Here is a 22,266-nt window from a genome sequence, read left to right as displayed (position 1 = left end):
TGAGATGATTTTTGAATCCAAATAAGGCCTTAGGGTTGCTGTTCCATCCGGCTCGCATGGGATGGGCGGGGGCATTCCCCGACATATAGTGGGCGGACGAGTTGCTTCCACCCATGGGAAATGCTAGGGGCGGGTGACGGGTTGGGCTTGGGCCTGCTTGAGTTTCACCTATCCACCCAGGCCACTATATATTACATGTAGATAAATAATTTGTAAAAGTTTTAAATAGATAAGTTTTGCATTTCACATATAAAAAGTAGACCCCATTATGAAAAGTTAAAAAAAAAATATTATTTTTTACTAGATTTCACTTTTTTATAAAGGATTTATGTGAAATTTGTATATTTAAGACTTATATCTAGTATTATTTTTACATAAATTTAAATAAAAATAATAATAATTTTTTAATAAAACGACATTATTTTGGAATGTTAATATTTTTTCATTAAAAATAAAACCGATATTAAACATTAAAAACTCTGTGAACTCATGAGTCCATAATTGTCTATTTTTGTTAGTAAAATGAAGTTTATTGCAAAATTTTATGTATCATCAATTTTTTTATTAAATAATTGATTTACAACTGAAATATAATAAATAATTTTTAATAATTAAATATTATATCTGAAAAGATAATAATAAAAGAGATAATAAAAAGATTACCATTTTAAGAAAATGGAGACATGTTCAAAAAAAAGAAAATGGAGACAAGCATGAAAATGAACGGCCTTGTCTTATTTCCTGCTTCACTAACAAACCGGTTGACAATTATAGGCTAACCGGTGATTACAGTCAGATCCCAAAATAAATCCCGGCAAGCAAGACTCTCTCTCTCTCTCTCTCTGTGTGTGTGTGTATATAGCTCGGCTTAACATTGTTAATCCTTGAAAATCAATTGTCCTCTCCATTCTCTTTTCTCTTGCTTATTCCTTTTGGGCCAGAACTGAGTTCTCTCTGTCTCTCTGTGTACTTTGCCACCCTCCTTTTCTTGTTCATTGACTGATTTCCAATACCAGCCTTAAACATCATTCCTGAGTTGTTGTTTATGCATGCAGTTAGAACCTGCACTATGGGTTTGGTCTCAAGCTCCGCAATTGCACTTCTTTTGCTGCTTTCACTAAGCTTCATATTCGTTAATGGTGGTGTCCCGACAACACTTGATGGACCCTTCGTGCCTGTCACTGTCCCTCTTGACAAAAGCTTCCGTGGGAATGCTGTGGACTTGCCAGCTACAGATCCCCGAGTGCAAAGAATTATTGAAGGGTTTGCGCCTGAGCAAATCTCAGTATCACTTTCTGCAACCTATGACTCTGTATGGGTCTCTTGGATCACAGGTATCTTTGATAAATGGGATTCTTTCTTATTGGAATTCTTTCTTCTTTATAACCGAGCTGAGTAACATTAGATAATGGTCCAAAAAATGAAACATGAAGTTAATTTTGGCTCTGACTTTGTGGAATATGATAAATGGGATTTGTGTTTCCCAAAGGCCAAAGCAATAAAGCTCCCTTTTACAATTTTAAAGCAGAAACATTGACCTGAAGTTGGAAAGCAGACGCCCCCGTTTGGATACATATATTCTCAATTTATCTCTATAATTATTTTAAACTTTTATACAAAATATAATAAATAATTCAACTTTTTCAAATCATAAAACAATAATAATATTAAAAAATAAAAAATTCTATACATCACATTATCATCTCACTCTCATCTTACTATTGAAGATGTGACACATTTATCATTATTAGATGATCTTTTATTAGATGATTGATAATACATGCGCCACATCTTACATAGTAGGATGAAAATAAGATAGAAGTATGGAATATAACATTACTTTTAAAAAATTATATTCTAATAATATTTTATTCAACTTATCTAAAACCATCTCCCCTCGTCTCATCTCATCTTACTATCCAAACTAGCCAATGTCAAAGTGAGCTGGTGTATCTTGTTGGGAGAATAAATCAACCTCACCCTGCTTCCACCCTAATCCTATGTTTATGGTTCAATCTCAGAAACAATATATAGTTCGCAAAAAAGTTTCAGCTATCACGTAGAACATATAAGCATGCAATCTCGTAAGTACAGCGTTCTTCGTTATGTTCATGAATATGAAAATTAAGGTCTTCTAATTGTTCCTATTGACATAAAGTTTATGTTTGTTTCAACTGAAACTATGAATGTATGGAAATGGCCATATTGTAAAGCTGCAAGCAGACCTGTTTTGGTTCTTTTAAGATGTGTGGGCCGTGGGGATCCCACTGGGTCCACCAACATCATCGCATTTTCATATTTTTAGAACTTTCAAAATTAGAGGATCTTCTCTTTGCTTTACGTTGCTAGCCTATCATAAAACACATTTGGACTCCATTTCACAGGTGAATTCCAAATTGGGGACAACATAACACCGCTAGATCCTGAAACTATAGCAAGTGTTGTTCAGTATGGAATATATGGACTGCCAATAACTGATGAAGCAACGGGCTATTCTCTTATTTACAATCAACTTTATCCTTTTGAAGGTCTTCAGAACTACACTTCTGGAATTATACACCATGTTCGCCTCACAGGTATACCTAATGGTGCAATTAGTCCACACTTCTGTAGATTTTTATATTTATCTTAAAACTCTACCAATTTGCTCACGAGGTGTTTGTCTTCTATTCACATTGGATGCTTCCTTGGAATAGTTTTGTATATTATAGAACACTGCATGATTTTGTCATTTTGCATACCATCAGTTGCAGACAGGGTAATGGTTAGATTGAAGGTAAGTCTAATGATTCATTTGCAAGATTTTCTTACGGGACAGTTCTATAACATTTCATTAGCTTTAAGTTTCCAATCAATCAAGGTGAATGTCTAGATGGTGTCAAAGTACTCCCAAACCATTGTGACATCACAAGCTATTGATTATGATTGAAATGGATAGAATTGAGTGCAATTAACTGTCCAACCAAGTCATTTGACCTAGTAAAACTATTTTGTTAGCTACAAAGAGCTCTCGAGTAGAACTTGGCACTACTTGATTACTAGTACTCCTTAGACTTCTATAAACTTAGCCTAGTAGGCTTATGCCAAAAGAATTAGTGCTCTGAAAATTTTTTAGCGGATGCCCACTTCAAATATCCATGCACATGGAAACATCTCTCAAAGAAATTATCTGGACCACTGATTTCTTTTAATTGAATCTTATTTCATGGTGTTACTTCAATAAAATCTGCTGGGGGACATGTTATTAAAATCACCAGAGCGACAAAGTTCTGGTAAAGTTAAAATCTTCATAAACATCCTCAGTTGTTGGTCACTTACAGCCTAATAGCATCACTATAACTAATAATGAGTTTCAACGTTTGTTGCTATATATAGAATCAATATGATTATAATTGACATAAAGGGTATGTATATAGAACCACTTTCAGTGCTCAAATTTCTTTTCTAATGGATTCCACCAAGGAATGATTGATTGACTGGTTAAATAATGCAAAATATTTAATCTGTTTAGAATTGATTTTTTCTTCTAGCTCTCCATATTAGGTATTGGATATTCACTAGAGATGTAAAATTGATCTTGTTTAATGTATGTTGCATGATTGGGTTCATGTACCATGTCCTTTTGGCTTAACAAACAAATGTTAAAATTTGTAGGCTTAAAACTGCATTTTCACCTCAATGCTTCTTTTGTATCTAGGTTAAATGTTAAATGTTTACAAACCTGTCATGACACGTATTCCAGTCTCTGACGAACCATTTTATGTACTTCTTACCTGAAACTGAAAGTCAATTTACTTCTAAGCAGCCCCCTGTTTGTTGCCCACCCTTTTGTTTGTGTGTCTATGCATCTTTGTGAATTTGTGTTTGCTAGGACTTGCAAATTTGTGAATTTCTTTTTTAGTGTCATGACTCTTTTATGTCTTTTTGCAGGGTTGAAACCCAACACACTATATGCGTCTTTGTGAATTTGTGTTTGATTGGACTTGCAAAATTGTGAATTTCTTTATTAATGTCATGACTCTTTTATGTCTTTCTGCAGGGTTGAAACCCAACACATTATATCAGTATCAGTGCGGAGATCCTTCTATACCAGCAATGAGTGAAGTATACTATTTCAGGACTATGCCAGTTTCTGGACCCAAGAGTTACCCCAGCAGAATAGCAGTGGTGGGGGACCTTGGTCTTACATACAATACCACATCCACGGTCAGCCACCTGATGAGTAACCACCCTGATCTTGTTCTACTGGTGGGGGATGTTAGTTATGCTAACATGTATCTCACAAATGGAACTGGGACTGATTGCTACTCTTGTTCCTTTTCGCAAACTCCCATTCATGAAACTTATCAGCCACGTTGGGATTACTGGGGAAGGTGAAATTCTAAATTTTCTTTGCTCAAAGTTATCAAATAATCTTTTCTCTACCTTTTAGGCTATCAAATAGCAAGCACTTGTAGAAATTTTTATGTAGGAACTAGGCTGGTTTTCAAAAGTTTAGTCGTATTAATCTGGCAGTTGATAAAACTGCTAGAATCATAAATGCACTTTTGATGTAAACACCCATGTCATGGGAGGGATGTGAATGAGTACTCAGTGAATGAGATTTCACATTATTTGGGAGGGAGGAGTTATTGTCAATTACAATGATTCTAAGGAAACTCTAATTGTAACCTTAAGTAATCCTTATACAGTACAGACCTACATATGGCTTGAGCTTCCCTTAGGTTGTTACAAATGGTATTCATTCCCAGCCACAAGCGTGAAATTTGAGCAGTGCCATGATGGAATGGCTTGATGAGGATGTCAAACATATGAGAGGGAGAGATTGTAACACCCCATATCTATAGGCGGGTGGTAAATGGAAGATTGGTGAATGGAATCTCACATTGTCTAGGACGAAGAAGCTATTGACATTTACAATGAATCCGAAGCTCCACTTGTAAACTTTATTAGTCCTTGTAGAGTACTAGTCCAAATGAGGTCTAGGCCTTCCTTGGTTGTTACATATGAAATCATTGTAGAAGCAAAATAGAGACCTTAAGGACTTACAGAATCACCAATGCTTGAGCTGGGGCTATGGAGGGATGCTCTGTATTTTTGTTTGAGATAGCTAATTAATGCATGATGACCTCTGATTGCTTGTCATGTGACATGCCAACTTGCATCAACAACTTTCCTCTGTATTCTTTTCCTGGTAAAGTTTGATTGGTTCTTGAAGAAAGTGAACCACCAAAAATATTTTTTTTAAAAGTAGTGTTTTTAAAATGGCAGTTTTTGTTATTGTTTGAATTTTGTGGCATGCGTTTGTTGATTTCTTCATTACCATTTAGCTCGTGGAATTATTATGGGATAATTTTTGTCAGGTACATGCAGCCTATCACATCTAAAGTTCCCATAATGGTGGTAGAAGGGAACCATGAAATAGAACAACAGGCTGAAAATCAGACTTTTGTTTCTTACAGTTCAAGATTTGCATTCCCATCTGAAGAGAGTGGATCGTCATCCACATTGTACTATTCTTTTAATGCAGGTGGCATACATTTTATCATGCTTGGTGCCTATGTATCCTATGATAAATCAGGTGAACTCATGTTTCAATCTTTTTCACTTCTCATATTCCTTTGTGATACAAATTGCCATGTAGATTCAAAACAAAGTATAAGACCTTTCCGTTGCTATTCCTTTCAGTATGTGTACGGGGACAATTTTATGTAACATTAGAGGTTTTTGCTGCCAATTCTTATGTTAGAGAGAGAGAGATTCCATGTCTATAAATTACGTGGTGACTTCAACCAGTTTTTCCATTCCAGCGGATCAATACGAGTGGTTGGAAAGGGACCTAGCTTTTGTTGACAGAGAAGTGACTCCATGGTTGGTAGCTGCATGGCACCCACCTTGGTACAGCACCTACAAGGCGCATTACAGAGAAGCAGAGTGCATGAGGGTAGAGATGGAAGACTTGCTGTATGAGTATGGTGTTGACATTGTCTTCAATGGACATGTAAGTATACTTTCCAGCAAAATCTTTATTCAGATGCCCTATTACGGTGCCAACTATAGATATCTTGTCAGCATAAAATTATAAAAATGTATAAGGCTATTCTGTTTACAAATACTTTAAAGTTTACCCATATAACCTTCTCTCTCCTTCAAATATGTAAAAAATGCTGGTCCAAATCCGAGATGAATGCTTAAATCAGTAGTGTCCGAATATCAATGCAGTTTTGATATTTAGGTATTCAAGATAAAATTTTGTTGGATCTGGTGAACTCAATGTAAACATAATAATAATGTAAAGGCAAAGCCTGAAGGCATGCAGATTTCCGAATGATGATGTATGGTGTGTTTCGGGTTTCCTATGCATGCTGATTAAATTGTCAACCTGTTTGCAGAGAATCTGTTCAATTATTTGTATGCTTGTCGTGTGTATGCGTAAATGTTGTTTCTTTGGATATCATCATCAGGTTCATGCCTATGAGAGGACAAATCGAGTGTATAACTACAATCTAGATCCATGTGGTGCCGTTTATATTACTGTTGGTGATGGGGGTAATCGGGAGAAGATGGCAATTGTACATGCTGATGAAGCTAGCAACTGCCCAGAACCATCTACGACACCGGATGAATATATGGGTGGATTCTGTGCGTTCAATTTCACATCAGGCCCTGCAGCTGGTAAGTTCTGTTGGGACCAGCAGCCTGATTATAGTGCGTACAGAGAAAGTAGCTTTGGCCATGGGATTCTAGAGGTACTCTCTCTCTCTCTCTCTCACACACACACACACAAGCACACAAGCACACATTTAGATCCACACGTAGTCTCCTCTTAGATTTTGGCATGGATGATTCTCTAAAAGCATTGCTTCTACACCAGCAATGGATCTGAGATGTGAACAAAGTGAAGAAAGATTACGTAAAAAATTAATATCCACCCGTGAATTTTACTACACATGTAAAAGCTGTTTTCATCATAGTGAAAGCTACTAGATACATATTTATTTCAACAACACATTTTGCAAGGTAATCCAATTATTATAGTGCCGACACCAAAAAGTATTACACCTCCAGAACTAGTTATAATCTAGTATTGACATGGGAGACAAATGCAAACCATTACAAGGTTGTTTCTGAGTTGCCCGAAATCAATGGTCTTGAAAGAAATCCTTCAGTTAGAATCTGTAACTGCATAAAGATTTTGATGGTGAAATGCTCGTGCCTATATTATGGTGGGAATTAGTTATGTCAACCCTTCTTGAATAATACAGACCCAATAGTTTTTTTATGTGTGTTGCAGGTGAAAAATGAGACTCATGCTTTGTGGACTTGGCACCGTAATCAGGATATGTACAACAACGCTGGAGACCAGATATACATTGTAAGGCAGCCTGATAGGTGCCTGGTTGAACCCAAGGTACGTGAGAACTTGGTGAACAGGCATATGGAACACATTAACTGGAAATAACGTTATCTTTACCTCAGTAATAATTCTATGAAATCATATACCTTGAATGTCAATAAGTTCTAACCAAAAAAAAAGAACCACTAGAACTCTGCTGAGACACAGAACACATGACCTCACAGGCTTTTATGATAAGTTTTTAGCCCATTATTTAATAGAAAACAGAGGCATTTGCTTCCCTTATGTACTTTTATTAAGTAAACGTGTTTTGAAAGTGAAAATATTTTGAACTGAATGCATTTATTTTGTTCCTTTTCCCTTCTTCTCTTCCAGGTTCCTAAGTGATGAAATCATAAAGAAGTAGGAAAGCATAGAGATAACCTTGGACTGTGGAGCAGAGGGGAGCGTTATTTTTTATTTTTGAAAAAATGTATTGAAGGTGCAATTGGTTAGCCATCATTATGCATTCTCAACACAATCTATGGATGAAAGGCAACATAGAAGTATGATAAGATATTTTTTGTAATCTTTAAAGAGAATGTAATTCAGTGAAACATGCGAACCAATATTCATAGAAAGCTGCTCTGGTTTCTTTACATCTACATCTCTAAACGGTTTATAAGTTATTTGGAATTTGAATGGTGGAACTGTAAATAGTTTTTTTTTTTTTTTAATGTTGGGGAACCTCTCCAAGACAGGGTTCTTCAGACCCACCCCTACAGAATAAACCCTGTCCTGTGCATGGAACTGTAAATAGTGCTCAAGCAATCGTTTGCTGTGAAGCTCAACAGCATTTGCCAAGGGTTCTTTCCTACACGGTTTTTGATTAATTAGATACCGTCTAGCATTTTGAAAGCACTTCTATTTTATTCTTCCATTTTCCAGTAATATGCTTGTCTACTTTTTTGTCGCACCAACACACTATTGATGTTGAAGCTTTCCATATCCGACATGAAAAAATTTATTCATCATTCATTTTCTCATCATGTTCTCATCATCTCATTATGTAGTATTAGATGATAGGTTTACAAATAAAATATAATAAATAGTCTCAAATCATTTAACGCCATATCGTAGGATGATGAGATGATGATAAGAATTGGGATGATGAGTATCATTACTCATTTGGACATACACTATTGATGTTGAAGCTTTCCATATCGGACATGAAAAAATATTGATTTTTTATTTTATTTAATTCATAATAGATCCCACTTTTATAAGTGACATGTTGACACACTTAAGTAGCAAGTAGATGACTCTAAAGACGAATTACCTTGAATCTTTCAACTGGCATTAGACAGTGGTCTTGTGAAAACACTGGCAAATCATTAACTTCTGAAGAATCAGAAGATGAAAATCTTTTCATATTAAAGGAGTCAATGAAAAGGGTCCAGACCTACACTAACAATTGGATTGATTGCCACCATTGTTGTTGAGAAGACAGACCTTGTTAATGAAGTGACCAACACTAACACAAACCAAAAACCAAGTTGTCCTGATTTATGCTGCAGGTAAAAGAACCACCATCCACAAAACCAAAGCTTGATGTCAATGATATGACCCATCAGATTTTTTAAGAAATCATTATAATGCTGAATTCATCCACAAGAGTGAATGATTAGAAGCTGAAACATACAAACAATGATTTAGGGAAAGGCACTTGAACTAAGCAGTAGAAGGAAAATGCTTAGCAGACTAACTGCTCAAAGTCATACTGCAATCCCAATATTCAAAATGAGACTACCAAAATCAAACTATGGAATTGAATAATGAGGCCTACAAGATTGAACAGTGATGGAGGCCTCTGGCTAGAACCTTTCAATGAGTAGAGAAAACAGTTCAAAAGATCAAATGGTATTTTATAAAGCTAAATGGGGTGGCTAACAAAGAAGGCCAAACTTCTAACAAAACTGAATAAGCCTCTTCTCCACCCTATGGCAAATCTACTCTTGCTAAACAGACCTAAATTGGTTGGAAGTTGAGTGTGAGAACAACTAGAAAGGAGAGAGGCACTAAGATCGTGGGGATCATGGACTGTGAAAATGCTTTAGAACTGTCCGGGAACGGCGGGGTCAGTCCTGAAGTCACTCCGGGAGTGCCGCCATTGCCCGACATGGTTGGTGGTGTCCGCGCATTTGGGTTATACGGATTTTGTGTTGTTGGCGAAGTCCCTCCTCCGGCCGCACTGAAATGTCGCATAATTCAAGCAATTAGTCCTCAAGATGCTGCGAAAGTTATCCAAAAAAAGAGAAGAGACCCCCATCTTATGCAAATATTTATGACCAAACGAAGTAAAAGATTAAACATTGGCTACTAGTTCTAGGACTACATAAGATATTAAATACTAGCAGTCATAGTAAAAGTAGATTATTTGGAGTGACCACATAAAATCGTCAAAAGCCTTGTCCCAACGTTACAAAATTATACAAATTATCCGTTTCAAGTTCTCATCATGATTCTTTCCTTCTCTACCTATTCTTACCAAGATCAACATGAACGACAATGATCAGTAATAATCTGCAACGCTATTATGTATTGAGAACACAGTGAAAACGGTGAGAAAGCAAATGAAAGCACTAACCCAACTGCATACTTAAAATTTCTACGAAGAAACTATTTCTTTTACATTAGATCAATTACACAAGTAATTGGGCAACATTTAAGACTCGTTTGAATAGTGAGATAGATAAGATGATTTTAGATGAGTTGAATATAATATTATTTTTTAATATTATTATTATTTTAGAATTTGAAAAAGTTGAATTGTTTATTACATTTTATGTAAAAATTTAAAAAAATTATAATAATAAAATGAGATAAAATGATTTTTATTTTCAAACGAGCACTATATATATATATATATATATATATTCAAACAAGCACTTACTCATAAAAGACCCCAATTTCTTATATATCAAAGGGGCAGACTCAGCAGAGTGATAATTTCAAAGGACGTCTAGACTATTTACCAGCCTAAAAGCCGCTACAGACTAACAGGCACTCGCAACAACTTTCCTAAATTTCTATTCAAAATTAAAAATATAAAATAAAATACTTTTGCATCTATATTGTAAATGCGATTTTGACTTGGCCCATTCATCTCTTCTTAATATTTAAATATCATTCAAATATAAATATTTTTTATTTTTTTATTTTTAAATTTTTTTTATCTAAACATTATATAATTATTTCACTTTTCTAAATTTTGAAACAAAAAAAAAAAAAAAATCAATGTTTTTAAATCACAAAACAAAAGAAATATTAAAAAATTATATTTTAATCTTTTTTTAATTTTATAATTTTTTATTCAACTTTTTTTTTTTCAAAATCACATAAAATCTTAATTCAAATTATTTCACTACTATTTACAAATTATCTCACTACTTCTCACTACTATTTATAAATTTCTCATTTTATCTTATCTATATAACCAAACGAGACCTAATCAAACTCAAATTTAACCCGATTTGTTAATTTAATGAGGTATTCATAAATACAAAATAGTGATAGAATAAAGAATAGTACAATTTGTATAAAATTTGAATCGTCTTGTATAAACTCGTATAAATATTTATTATTTATTACAGTATTATCTTCATATTAATAATGAGAAATTTTTAATTTTTTTTTTTAATATCTCATTATTATTCATGCTCATGCTAGCTAATGTCTTAGGGTCTTCTCTTTTCATTAATTACTCCATAAGATGATTTCATCTCAATGATTTTATAAAAGCTCACACGTGGTTTTATCGGGAAAATTTTATTTTATTTTATTTTATTTCACAACAATTTGAAGCATGTCGAGCTTATGATGTAGCAAAAAGCTTTATGAAAAATGTTTTGAGATTTTAAAAAATAAATCACATTTTAGATTTTATTTAAAATAAACTAATATATCATTTTTAAGTAAAGTCAATTCAAAAAAAACAAAAAAAAAAAACATTAGGGTTGCTGCCTGTTCCTTGGAACATCGTTTTGCATGAAAACTCGTGAATCTGAGTCTGATGCACCTAAGGTCGTGTCACGTCGAATACAGTACTTTAAACCATGCATAGAATGAAAACGACATAACATTTTCCATGCATCAAGTTCATATCCAACGTGGTGGGTGAGTGAGTATAGGCCCATCCAACGGTGTAAATTAAGTTTAATTAAGGAGAAGTATAATCACAGATAAATTATGAACGAAGCCAATAGCCATGGCCCATCCGTTGCATAACCAGATTTAGGTATAGTTTAGATGGTAAGTTGACACGATTTAAAATAAAAAATAAAAAATAAATAAAAAATTATTATTTTTTTAATATTTAAAAAAGTTATATTCAACGGATCTTATGAAAGACAGAGACAGAGATATGATGGCCGTACGTTGTTATCTGAGCCATCCGACAGGTTCAGCCATGACCAAACTAAGGTTAGAATAAAGTTAAATTATTTATTTTTTTTGGGGCAGTGCTTATCAAATTAATTATTACAAAAATATATAAATTTATGATAATTTTCTCAAATTTTTATTAATATTTGATAAAATAATATCAAACTTCTAACAAAATCTTATTAAAAAATTAACTAAAAAACAGAAACTATTTTACGTGAAGACGAAGAAATTCCCACTTCTCTATGAAACCTCTAAAGGCAAAAGAGAAGAAAGAAAACGTTGTCCCTTGGCTACTTCATATACTCATGCAAAGAACCAATCAACAAGAAAAAAAATGCTCAGAAAAAAAAAAAAATGGCACATACCTTGCGGAAGATGGATACACACAAGATCCATAACCTACACCCAAAAGCATGAGAGAGAGAGAGAGAGAGAGAGAGAGAGCATTAAGCATCCGGTAAACCTAATATTTAAAAGGAAAACAACACCGCTCCTAAAAAGAAGAGAATACGTACTGGGATCGGTCTGGGCAATGGTGGAGGTGCCGGAGAAGTCACAGCTTCCGGGTTCCATGGCCTTCCGCTGGAAGTAACTGTTGAAGGCATAGGAGGCGTGCGCCTGGATGGTGTTGGGGAGATAGCAGAGCCCATTAGACAGTATAGGGCTGCAGTCGGCGCCGGTTCCGCACGCATAGTCCAACGCCGTTTGCAAGGCCTGGGTGCTCGCGTCGCTTCGTGCAACGCACCAGTACGCTCCTTCCACGGCCATGAATATGTATCTGTTTTCGATTATTCCAGCGAAGATGGCGATGATCAGCAGCAGAGACGACACTGCCTTATGTGGTGGTGCCGCCATGGAAGAAAACAAAGTTCTAAGGTGACGAGCTAGTGAGCTGGAGTTAGAATAATGGCTTGGTAAAGGAGGGAAGAGATGTCCAGAAGAAAAGGGAGGAATATCAGAGAGAGAAGAGAGAGAGAGATCAGAGAGAGGGAGAAGGAGAGACTTCCTTTTTCCCTTTATTTTCCTTTTTTCGCTTTTTTTGGTCCTGAGTTCTTTTTCCTGTATTTATAGTATGGCGGGACGAGCAAGCATCGAGAGAAATGCCGTTGTACAAATTACCATCATCAATTTTAAAAAATATACTTTTATATTATTAATATTTTCTTTTTTAATTTTTAATTCAGAAATGATAATTTACTATAAGCATTCTCAATGATTCTTTTATCATATCTTTCAAAATGCATAATCAAAATTTACTTTTTCTATTTTACGTTATCATTTTTACAATGAAAAAAACTTTAAACCGATCCATCTATTATTCTTCTAATAACAATTATTCAATGAAAAAATGCCATATATGAATCTCATTTTATAAACATTGTAATCGCATTACAAACTAATAAAATTGATCCTATTAGAGATCTTTTTCCCCTCTCAAGGCGAAATGCTTCTCCGCCCTCTTCCCTCTCGCAACCACCTCGCATCGACGTCGGGCCCTCCCTCCTTCACCTCGCACCGACGTCGAGACCTCCCCCCCACCCTCTCTTGGAACCCCTCATTCCAGGTGAAATATGCTCCTCGAACCCTCCCTGCCCCCTTTTGCACCACTTACGTCGACTAAAAAATCGAGGTAGGTGATGCATGTGGAGCTAAGCCCATCAATGGCACTTCCTCGCGTAGCTTGGACCCTTCCTCGTGCACCTTGTCAGGCGGTGGGAGATCGGAGTGGATCCCGTAAACGTTATTGTTGCAGCCGTAGTGGTGGCCGGCAGTGAGGTCATCTGACTGTGCGTTGAGGTTGGAGGGTTCTGTGTGAAGTGGTGAACTGCGGGTTGCCACCGGTGGTGCCGAGCAATGGGAAGTAGCGTCATGTTAAAAAAAAAATCCAAACAGAAATGATTCGAGGTGAGAGGGAGAGAGAGAGAAGTGGTGAGGTTCTTGTTGTTTTTGAATGGCTCTAGTGAGGTTGCATCGTTGTTTTGATGCTCTGATTTTTTGTTCAAAACAAATGGTGATTTAAATTGGTTTTATGATTATTTGATGCATGTTTGGGTCTGTGATTTGAGTTTGCTTTGCATGAAAATCCAACTTCTTTTAGTTGATTTGGTGAATGGGCGATGGAGGATGAACAAAGACAATGAAATATGGAATTATCGGGTGCTTTGGTTTTATATTCTTTAGTGTAGATTTGCTGACGCGTTGCCCTTTGATTGAGGGCTGTTAAACGCCAAAAACTAGTCGGACCGTTCCAAAGAGGAACTCTTTTATAATATGTCATATATCAGTTTATCTATTTTTTCTCTATATCATTTAATTATACTTTTTTTAATATTTTTTATTCATTTCAAATATTTCTTCTAATTACCAATGAATTTACAATATGTTCATATCTTTTGATATTTGCAATATCTTTTCATATATAATATTATATAAATATGGTGATTGAAAGTATGATGAAAAAAAGATTTTTAATTTTGAGATATTTTCTATAATTTTTCAAAGTTACCCGACAGAACAACCTATAAAAGTTTGAGAAATCTACAATTTTTTTATTTTTATTTTTTTGTTTTGTTGCCAAGTTCACCTACAATGGAGAAGTCCTTGTTCTTTTTCCTGAGTATTCGACTGGAAAAAACGTCCAAATGAGATAGAAAATAATTAAAAATATTTTAGAGTTGCGAACAATATTCTCTACATTTAGAAAATTATTGTAACAAAGTGTAAAATAAAGATCAAAATACAAAAACCATTGAAATGATTTTTGATCAACTTTTTTTGATATTTTACAGAAAAATATATTTTACATGAGCTATTGTGAATGCTCCAACTTCTGCACAATTTATTAATAGAATATTAATTCATATAAATTTTCTGATTTCTTTATTTTATTTTAACGAATTTTAAAAAATATTATTTTATTATAAAATAATTATAATTTGATTGTAATTATATCGTTGCTTCTTTTTACAATTCTCATGAGTTTGTAAAATGGATGATACTTTATCCACCTGCAAAAACCACCGATGGATTTTTTTTAATAATTAAAGAAGTATTTTTTAATAATATTATAATTTAAGAAAAAAGATATTTAAGAATATAAAAATAAATTTTGGCCAAAGTTGCACAAAAAAATTTATAAAAAAATAAAAATAAAAGAGGCCATTTGGCCTTATTGGTGATATCTCTACCTGGCGTTTGCGCTCTACGGTTATATGTAACATTATTTCTTTATCTAAGAGCATTAATAGTAGTCTAGTCGAAATTTGACTAGAGAATTCATTTTTATAAATTTAGTTAGCCACTTGTCAACAATACCAAATATATCACCATTCTATTAAATATTGATTTTGATATTTTCATTTATTTTAATTATAATTGTAATATGAATATTTATTCGTTATTAAAAAAATACACATTAAATTTCTAACATTCATGTTATTCCTAATGGATATAATTTTCTAACGATTTTTTTACAACGGTCATATTCTTTCAACTGATATATTTTTTCAACAATCATATTTTTTCAACAGTCATATCTTCACAATGGATATATTTTTTCTACAATATTTTACTTCTTGCGCGCGAGGAATAGCAGGGGAAGAGAAATTTTTTATGGTCAAAATAATATTTAGCCAGCAACTTGGACTGGCCAGTGAACAAACTTTAAGCTAAAAACACTGTAGATTAATTGAGTCTATTGTAGACTTGTAGTGGATTTTTATGCAATTTAGCTAAATTTTGACCAAAATATAGCTAAGTTGATTCTACTACTATTGTTCTAAGAGAAATTCTATTTGCAGTCTCCAAATGGAGACTGCATGTACAAGACTTTCATTAAATGAAAAAAAGTACTATTTTGATAAAGATATTATTGTAATTTTGAAAAAATATAAATAAAATTAACTATGCTTGTAATGTAGTTTCCATTTGGAGACTATACGTAGCATTGCTCTTGTTTTAATTGGCTTAATAGTAATTTAGCTAGATAGAGTTATAGATTGTATAAGCGTCACATACTTTTTCTGAAAAAAGAGTAGAATCTACCATTAAAAAATTAATTTTTTTTATATGATTCTCATATTTACTCACTTCTTATAAAAAAAAATATGTGGCACTTACATATTTTATAATCGTAAATATCATTTCTCTTTGCTAATATCAATTATCTCCTTTGAGATGCACATATCCAGTCTTGTCAATGTGCAATCAATGGCTTTTATAAATTTTTATAAAAAAATTAATAATTACTTGTTCAAATCGCCTAAAAAATTATTTTTGAAAGGAAAATACTAGTTATCATCTTCAAAGCTTCTGATGGTGTATTTTGTTTTTTAAATATTTAAATAAATTACTACTAGTACATTGTGTGTATGTGTGTTTTTTTTAACATTTAAACAAAAAAAACCATGTACCAATGGTAATGGACTAGGGGGTACACTTGAGGGGACTGAGGGAATGGCTGAGTAGCACCACTTTTTTTTAAAACGAATATGCTAAGGGGTTGCCCAGCATGTATCTTAGTGCATTTCAAATTTTTTTTTTTTTTCTCTTTTAAAGATGTTTTAAACATTTTTAAGAATTTAAGAAAAATACACAATTTTATTAATAGCTAATTTCTTAATAATTAAGTAAAAAATAAAAATAAAATATCCAATCAATAACTTTGAGTGAACAGATTCATGAGACCAAGTAAAATTTTTCTTTTGAAAACCACAAAGATCTTATATCTTTTTTCTTTACCAAGTTTTAATAAAAACATACCTATTCTCTATTTTACCTATTGACTTTTTCTAAAACCTCTTATATCTCACTATCTATTATTTTTTTATTCTTTTAAAATAATAATAATTTATTATTTATTTATTATTATTTTAACTCATTTCTCTTCAACTTTTTTTCAAACAAAAGTTATTTGTTTTCTTCATGTTTATAACTATTTATCTTGACAATTAATTTTTAAAAATTCCAAATTATTTATTCTCACAAAAGATAATGTTTTCTTTATGTTTGAGTTCACTAACCCCTCGGCTGTGATGATAAGAAATTCTCGTTGGGACATTTAGCACCAGTTGGCACTTTGGCACCAGCCTCCATGGTATGGTAACCCGAATGACCAATAAATAGTGACAACTGGTTGTTGTAGCCCTGCGAGGGAGGGTGCCAAGTGTGGTCATATGTTATCATAGGATTCCTGAGCCGGCTACCAAAATCACTTGCAAATATTGTTCTTAATTGTCTAACATGTGTATCAATTCTTCTGTGTTGAAAATTGTTTAGAGATGGATTCACAAGACCATGAAAATATATTCTTCACCAGCCTCCTAACTCAAGAGCCTAAAATTGACCACATTTATGGTGATCAAAATGAAAGATCCCCTGACTTTGGATGACTCTCCACCCCTACTCCAAGTAGATCCTTTCTCTCAAAGAAAATCAATCAAGGGTGCAAATTTCACATTCGAATAAGACAAGTTACTTGTCTTCGCATGGCTGAATAGTAGCGTTGATGCCATCCAGGAAATGAACCAAAAACACGCCCAACTTTAGAAAAAAGTTAGTCAATACTTCAATGAGTATAAAGAAAGTACAAATAAGCGAAGTGTTGGCTCCTTAATACATAGGTGGTCTACCATTCAAAAGGCGACAAACAAATTTTGTAATAAACTCGTCCAAGTTGAAGGGTTGAATCAAAGTGACGTGACTGATCAAGATAATGTATAAACATCCATTTTTATATTATTTATTTATGCGTTATGTTTCCTTTATCTTTAATAGGTGGTTAATTATTGATTTTATGTTTGAATTAGAAGTTTGACAAAACGAATATTATGTACTAATTGTTTGAGAAAACATACTTTCAGTTCAAGCATTGTTAGCAGCTGTTGAATGACAAGCCGAAACGAATTTAGCATTGCACAAAGGACGGGATGAAGCGAAGGCCGACGATGCCCTCGACATATTCGTGTATCTCAGCAGTTGTACTTGATTCACCTATGGATTCAGTTGATGGTACAGAGGCCGAGATTCTGGTGAATAATGATGTCATTGAATTGGATAGGCCAATGGAAAGAAAAGCTGAAAAAGGAAAACGTAAGGCCCAAGGTATGCCATCAGATGAGCTTGTGGAGCTAAGCAAGCGTAAGTATACTCTCTTGGAGAAGTCACGTGCTCAAGAGAAAGAATTTTTTCGACTTAAGGCCGAGAAAATGACATTTGATCGAGAAAGTAAGGGAAATAAAAGTAGACAAGAGGACGAGAGACTGAGGTTGGAGGCGGAGAAACTGAAAATCGCCCTTTGGGAGAGAGGAGCAAGTAATGTTGCTCGATGTGAGTAAATTGGCTGGAGTTCAACGAATATATTTCCAGCAACTTCAAATGGAGATATTGACAAGACGAAATGCATCATAAAATTGATTTCGATTCTTTGTGTAACTTATTTTTTATTAAGTATTCGGACATTTGTATAACTTGCTCGACACATTAGTATAACTTGCTTGAGTGTTGAGACTGATGTTGAGGGTTAATACTTCAAACTTTGGCATGTAAGACAAGGTATTTCTTAATTTGTACGTTAGCAAGTATTTATTGAGAAGATAGAAAAATATGGTCATTGAATTTGAGTCTAACATAGATAGATGTTGCTTGATTACAGTTCGACATTACAAATATTTAAACTATGACAAATAATGAAAATATTACAGTAACAATCAACATGCTCTTGAAGAAAACATGTTTTTTAGAATGGAAATTGTGGAAACAGGAATATATGGTTGCTACTAATGAGAAGATAGAGAATCTAACATAACCTTCTCTTCTATTGTTGGGAATAAATCTGCCATTAAAGTTCAATTAAATCTGCTTGTAGCTTATGATGTGTCGAGCTATCTCTAATTTCATAATGGCACTTAATGAAGTTGGTAAACTTGTTGGATTGCGCGACAGTTCTGGAATATCATCATCAACTTGATCATACTCCATGTTCGGACCCTGACTATCATCACGCTCGTCCTCAATGATCATGTTATGTATAATAACACATGCTTTCATTATATTTGTTAGCTCTTTGACTTCGAAAAATCGGGAAGGTCCACGAACGATTACAAATCGTTGTTGAAGTACCCCGAATGCACGCTTGACATTTTTTCTTGCGGATTCTTGTGCTGCGGCAAAGTTTTTCTTCTTATTCCATTAGGGTGATGGAATCGTCTTCACAAACATTGATCACTTGGAATAAATACCATTAGCAAGGTAGTACCCTATAGTGTAGTCGTTGCTATTGATTGTGTAATTAACTGGACGAGCATGTCCATGGGCAGGTTCCGTAAAAATAAAAGATCTCTCTAACACATTATATTGTTATGTGAATCGAGTATACTAAAAAATGCATGTCATATCCAAAGATCATAGAAGAAACTACTTCTAAAATAATAGTTGGTTCACAGATGTGGCCGAAGTACATACATTTCCAGGCAACGAGACAATTGTTTCACTTCCAATGCATGCAATCAATGCTTCACAGCATTCCTGGGAATTCTTGTTGTTCACCAATCGCAAGCAATCGAGCAATATCATTGGCATTTAGAGACCACAAATATTCATTCGAAAAAATAGTTGATTGTCTTGTAGAATCTTTTTAGGCTCTCCATTGCGGTATTTTCTCCAATACGTATGTATTCATCCATAAAATCTCTAATAATTCCATACGCTAGTATTTTAAGTGCTGCAGTTATTTTTTGCATAGAAGATAAACCAAGTCTTCCGACATTATTTCTTCTATGGACGAATTAGGGCTCGTAAGCCTCTAACTCATTTAGAATACGGAGATATAGGGGACGACTCATCCAAAATCTCATTTGAAATAGCTTCGAGGGATATATTAAATTTTTTGTGAAATAATGGTGGAAAAGGCGTTCGTGTCTTTGAATATGATCACGCCGAATAAACTTACGACGTTGATGATTGCCATGATGCCTTGATGACTCTCCATCGGCCTCGGCATTAAGAATATCATCCAACTCAACTTCAGATGACAAGTATGCGAACAATTTGTGAGAAAAGGAACGAGTCATTTGATGAAGGGAGTTGGAGATGAGACTTGGGTTTCTGAGAATGTGAATGCTAGTCTCAAGCATATTTATAGAGGAAAAAGTTACTATTACATATAGGATAAAAAATGTTACCGTTAGAAAAAAGACGAACAAGTTACCGTTGAAAAAATGACAAAGTATGTTACCATTGGAGGCAGGTTTTCAAAATATTACAGTTGGAAAATGGATAAAAACATTTATCATGAATATACGCATATATATATATATATATATATATTACTGTTAGAGAAACTGAAAAAAATATTATCGTTATATGAAAATGAAAAAATGTTATCGTTAGACAATTGCAAAAGTTATTATTACCCAAGTATATGCGGAATTAATCATATTGAAAACTACCATCACGTTGGAAAATGTACATATTAAAAAAATTATTATTTTTAATACCGATGTTGGATTGAAAAATAATACTGTATTAGGGAAAAAATCATATAAATATTTATAAAATTATTAGAATGTGATATTTGATAAGAAGAGAATGAGACAAAAGACTTAGTGGTTAAAAATGAAAATAGAAGTGAGAGAAAAAAGTAATAAAGAAAGAATATAATAATATTATTTTAATAAAATAGAGAAGTGATTAGAAATGATATGTAGAAGATTTTTTGAAGATGAGTAAAGTTTATGATAAAATTATAGAAGTGTATCTTTTGCTAAAATTTAGAGAAAAATTTAAGGAACTGGATGAGAATGCTAAGAGCATCCACATCCCATGCCCCAAAGCACCACTTTCATTATAATATGAAATTTATTTTAGAGTATTGATCAAAATACTCCATACATCTTAATCCCCCATTTTAGGGAAAAGGTTTAGGGCATAAACAGTGATTCCCCAAATATAAGGAATCAGTATTCATCCCCAAAACTATTTTTTATCAATATTTTATTCTAATACATAAAATAAATTCTTCTTCTAATCATTTACATTTTCTCTCATACTCATATTTGTTATAGTTTTAAATAATAATTTTAAAAATAATTTAATTAATTACGAAAATATAAAAAATTAATTTTAAAAATATTATCATATCCACAAAAAAAAATTTAAATTTTTGTTTAAAATATTCACTAGAGTAATAGTTCAAAATATAAGAAAAAATATTGAGTAGTTAAGTTTGTAAATGGAAGTGAGAAAAAAGTAATAAAGAAATAATAGAAAAATATTATTTTAATATAATAGAGAAATGATAGGGAATGAGATGTAGGAGATTTTGAAAGATGAGTAAAATTTAGAAAAAAATTTTAGGAAATATACTTTTGAGCTAAATTATAGGAAATTTTATGGGGAATGAGATGTTAGATCCTTAAATTTGAGGAGCTATTGTAGCAAGGTTAAATTTGTGAGTTCTTCTATTCATCATCTTTACATCACACACTTACTAAAGAAAAAAAAATGAAAAAATAAAAAAGAAAAGTATGCGTGTGATGTAGAGATGATGCGTAGAATTATTATTTTCCTAAATTTATTTCTCAAAAAACACAGCCAGATGGAGGAATATTTTAACTAGGAGTAGCAATATGTGACATGACTTGTAAACTCAATATGAGCACGACACGAAATTAACGGGCTTGGATTTGATGTTAACGAATTCGGGTAAAAATGAGTTGATCCGTTAAGATACGGCTTATAAATGGATCAACCTGTTTAACATGAAATTAACCCGTTTTGACCCATTTAGAATTTATTTCAAAATTAAAATTTTATTATTGTTAGGTTTTACTATTGATATTTCTTAGTATGCCTATATTTTTATTGTTTTTATTGTTGAGATTGTAATTTTAGACCTATGCCTATATTTGTTATGTATAGTTTATAATATTGATTTTACTATATGTTAAAATTTGAAAAATATTGATATATATTTTTTAAAATATTGCAGTTATTAATAAATATAGATTTTAACTTTTATGTGAAATTATATTAATCAGGTCAAATGAATTATACATTTTAGTTCAATCCATTTACATGAAAAAAACAAGTTTAAATGAGTCATGTCATGTTAACATATTTTTAATTAATTATTAAACATATCAAAATGGGTGACACGACACAATCCATTATCTAAATGGGTTAAATTAGAATTTAAAAGTTTGGCATGTTTAGTTTAATGGATTAGGTTCAAGTTGACCTATATAATCGAATGTTTATAACTTGACATGATGCGACACAAAAACATGATTTGCCACCCTTAATTTTAACACATTTTCTCCAAATTTTGGCTAAAAAGCCTTATGCCGATGGGAATGCTGTATTGGGTTGACGTGGAAGTCAAAGTCATCAAAATACATGCTAAAATAAAAACATAAAACATATATTAGATATAAAGAAATAAAAACACTATAAGAAATGTAAAAATAACTTCTGTATAAAACAAT

General features: G+C 33.1%; 2 protein-coding genes across 3 annotated transcripts; one reads left to right on the top strand and one right to left on the bottom strand.

The window, feature by feature from the left end:
* The first annotated feature begins 763 nt into the window (after positions 1–763).
* LOC109003411 (purple acid phosphatase 15-like) lies at positions 764–7,997 on the top strand. 2 transcript variants are annotated; one of them, XM_035691602.1, is made up of 9 exons: positions 764–966; positions 1,056–1,334; positions 2,385–2,576; positions 4,040–4,373; positions 5,364–5,581; positions 5,811–6,001; positions 6,465–6,749; positions 7,295–7,411; positions 7,733–7,997. In XM_035691602.1, the coding sequence occupies exons 2-9, from the start codon at positions 1,070–1,072 to the stop codon at positions 7,742–7,744; spliced, it is 1,614 nt and encodes a 537-aa protein (XP_035547495.1). In that variant the 5' UTR covers positions 764–966; positions 1,056–1,069; the 3' UTR covers positions 7,745–7,997. The 2 variants fall into 2 exon arrangements, with proteins under 2 accessions (XP_035547495.1, XP_035547494.1); XM_035691601.1 differs by having other exon boundaries at positions 764–1,334.
* A 1,146-nt stretch (positions 7,998–9,143) lies between these two features.
* On the bottom strand, positions 9,144–12,801 carry LOC109003425 (PLASMODESMATA CALLOSE-BINDING PROTEIN 3-like). The gene is made up of 3 exons (XM_018981537.2): positions 12,298–12,801; positions 12,148–12,181; positions 9,144–9,587 (listed from the first exon to the last, which is right to left on the bottom strand). The coding sequence occupies exons 1-3, from the start codon at positions 12,635–12,637 to the stop codon at positions 9,365–9,367; spliced, it is 597 nt and encodes a 198-aa protein (XP_018837082.1). The 5' UTR covers positions 12,638–12,801; the 3' UTR covers positions 9,144–9,364.
* Positions 12,802–22,266: the final 9,465 nt, after the last annotated feature.

The sequence above is a fragment of the Juglans regia genome, chromosome 7 (genome assembly GCF_001411555.2).
Source record: "Juglans regia cultivar Chandler chromosome 7, Walnut 2.0, whole genome shotgun sequence".
Lineage (NCBI taxonomy): Eukaryota > Viridiplantae > Streptophyta > Magnoliopsida > Fagales > Juglandaceae > Juglans > Juglans regia.
The sequence above is the reverse complement of the archived record's forward strand: the minus strand, read 5'-3'. Positions and strand labels throughout refer to the sequence as shown.

Excerpts from the sequence above, each read along its gene's own strand:
- LOC109003425 (XM_018981537.2), bottom strand. The coding sequence starts at position 12,637 with ATGGCGGCACCACCACATAAGGCAGTGTCGTCTCTGCTGCTGATCATC. Across the intron at positions 12,182-12,297 it reads CATTGCCCAGACCGATCCCA|GTTATGGATCTTGTGTGTAT; the intron begins GTACGTATTCTC and ends TTTTGGGTGTAG. Across the intron at positions 9,588-12,147 it reads GTGTATCCATCTTCCGCAAG|TGCGGCCGGAGGAGGGACTT; the intron begins GTATGTGCCATT and ends GCGACATTTCAG.
- LOC109003411 (XM_035691601.1), top strand. The coding sequence starts at position 1,046 with ATGCATGCAGTTAGAACCTGCACTATGGGTTTGGTCTCAAGCTCCGCA. Across the intron at positions 1,335-2,384 it reads ATGGGTCTCTTGGATCACAG|GTGAATTCCAAATTGGGGAC; the intron begins GTATCTTTGATA and ends TCCATTTCACAG. Across the intron at positions 6,750-7,294 it reads TTGGCCATGGGATTCTAGAG|GTGAAAAATGAGACTCATGC; the intron begins GTACTCTCTCTC and ends TGTGTGTTGCAG.